The 1,718-nt window shown below is 43.2% G+C and overlaps 1 protein-coding gene across 1 annotated transcript; it reads right to left on the bottom strand.

Moving 5' to 3' along the window:
* Positions 1-89: 89 nt before the first annotated feature.
* Positions 90-1,691, bottom strand: O0I10_013300 (uncharacterized protein; the record flags this gene model as incomplete). Its single annotated transcript, XM_058493085.1, has 1 exon — positions 90-1,691. One exon carries the CDS (start codon positions 1,689-1,691, stop codon positions 90-92), a length of 1,602 nt encoding a protein of 533 aa, XP_058336149.1.
* Positions 1,692-1,718: the final 27 nt, after the last annotated feature.

The raw sequence follows: 1,718 nt of genomic DNA, 5'->3' as shown, positions 1-1,718 counted from the left end.
TCTATGTTTCTAGATATCGTATCCATAAACAATTACAGAATACAACATCACCCCCTCCCAGTCTCGAGGTACATTTGCAGAGAGACGAGCTAAGCTTGCTGTGATCGTTTGTTGCGTCGTGTTGGGCTGTCCGTGGATGAATCGGTTGTTGCTCGTTTGCGTTTTCTCGTTGATGCTGGAAGGTCGTTGTTGGTGGAGTGAGTTTTTCTTCGTTGCCAATATGTCTTGATAGTCTTGTCATAGGAAAACTTGTCAGGTGTTAACCAGGAGTCATCTTGTGGTCCGTATCCTTTCCATCGGACTAGGTATTCGCGATTGCCGGCTTTGCCACGGTGATTGATAATGGATTCTACTTCATAAAGCTCATCGGCGGGAACTAATTCCTCTTGTTCAACCAATTTGAGCTCTAAGGGTGTGTAATTGCGAGGGAGTAATTCACCCGTTTCATCTTGCAATTCATATGCACCTCCATTGTTTTTACGTAGTACCCTATAAGGGCCTTCATATACCGGTGTTAGCTTGCCTGTACGCGTAGGTATTTTAACCATGACATGATCTCCAGGTGTAAAGTTTATGATGTTATGTGTATTGTCAAAGTGCTCTTTTTGTTGTTGTACCACAAAGTCTGTGCGCTCTTTTATAGCGGGGAATACAATGTTGGTCATGTGCTCGATGTTCTCTAAAAGCTGTGCCTGTGTCATAGGCCTAAACACTTTGTCATTCCTGTAATCGCGAAAAGGATTGAGCTTCCTTGCGAACATTAATGTGAATGGTGGTGTGTTTAGTCTTTTGGATATTTTGTTATTCAATGCCAATTGTGTGGCTGGTACAAAGTAATCCCAGTCTTTGCTGGTGCCATCTATTGATTTACGTATGATCATGACAGCTGATTGGACCCATCGTTCTGCTAGCCCATTGGCTTGTGGGTGATACGGTGTGGTAAGTCGGTGATCAACACCGATGTTGTCAAGCACTTCTTTGAGTAGCTGATTTTTGAATTCAGCACCGTTGTCAGATTGTATGATGCGTGGGTATCCAAAGTCTGAAAATACTTTGACCAATTCTTTGGCAATGGTTACAGCTTCTTTGTTTGGTATAGGCCTCAATAGGCAGAATCGGGTGCACACGTCGACCAATATTAACAGGTATTTGTTGTGGCTGTCGGATTCCTCGAAATCACCAGCGAGGTCCATAGCCCAATGATCGCCTGGTAAGTATGCGTAGATTGGTCTTAGAGGGTGGTATCCTCGTTTGCTAATGTTGTTTCTTTGGCACGTTTGGCATTTCTTTACGTAGTCTACTGCATCATGTAAGATGTTTGTCCAATGATAACCTTGGTTGTGATGTATGTCTTTGACCATGGCTTCAGCTCCAATGTGGCCAAGTAAATGAGATCTTTCTAGTATTGCGTTACGTTCTTCGATTGGTGCAGTCATGCGTTCATTGTCATTGTTTTCTATTTTGTGTACGCGGAAAACACGTTGTGTCTTGGATGCAAACCTTTCGGAGGTGATCCTTTTATGTGTTGCATCGCTTAACTCGCTTGGCTTATATGCCATATCCCCCTCCAGCCTTTTGGTATTCCCTTCAAAAAGGCGAGAGAGATGATCTGGTAAGATGTTTTTAGTTCCAGGTAAATGAACGACATTGAATGTGTAATCGAGAAGGGTGTCGAACCAATTAATCATCATGGAATTGGCGATAGGCTGAGTGAACAG

Source organism: Lichtheimia ornata, assembly GCF_029851405.1.
Source record: "Lichtheimia ornata isolate CBS 291.66 chromosome Unknown scaffold00422, whole genome shotgun sequence".
Lineage (NCBI taxonomy): Eukaryota > Fungi > Mucoromycota > Mucoromycetes > Mucorales > Lichtheimiaceae > Lichtheimia > Lichtheimia ornata.
This window is presented reverse-complemented; position numbering and strand designations above follow the sequence as displayed.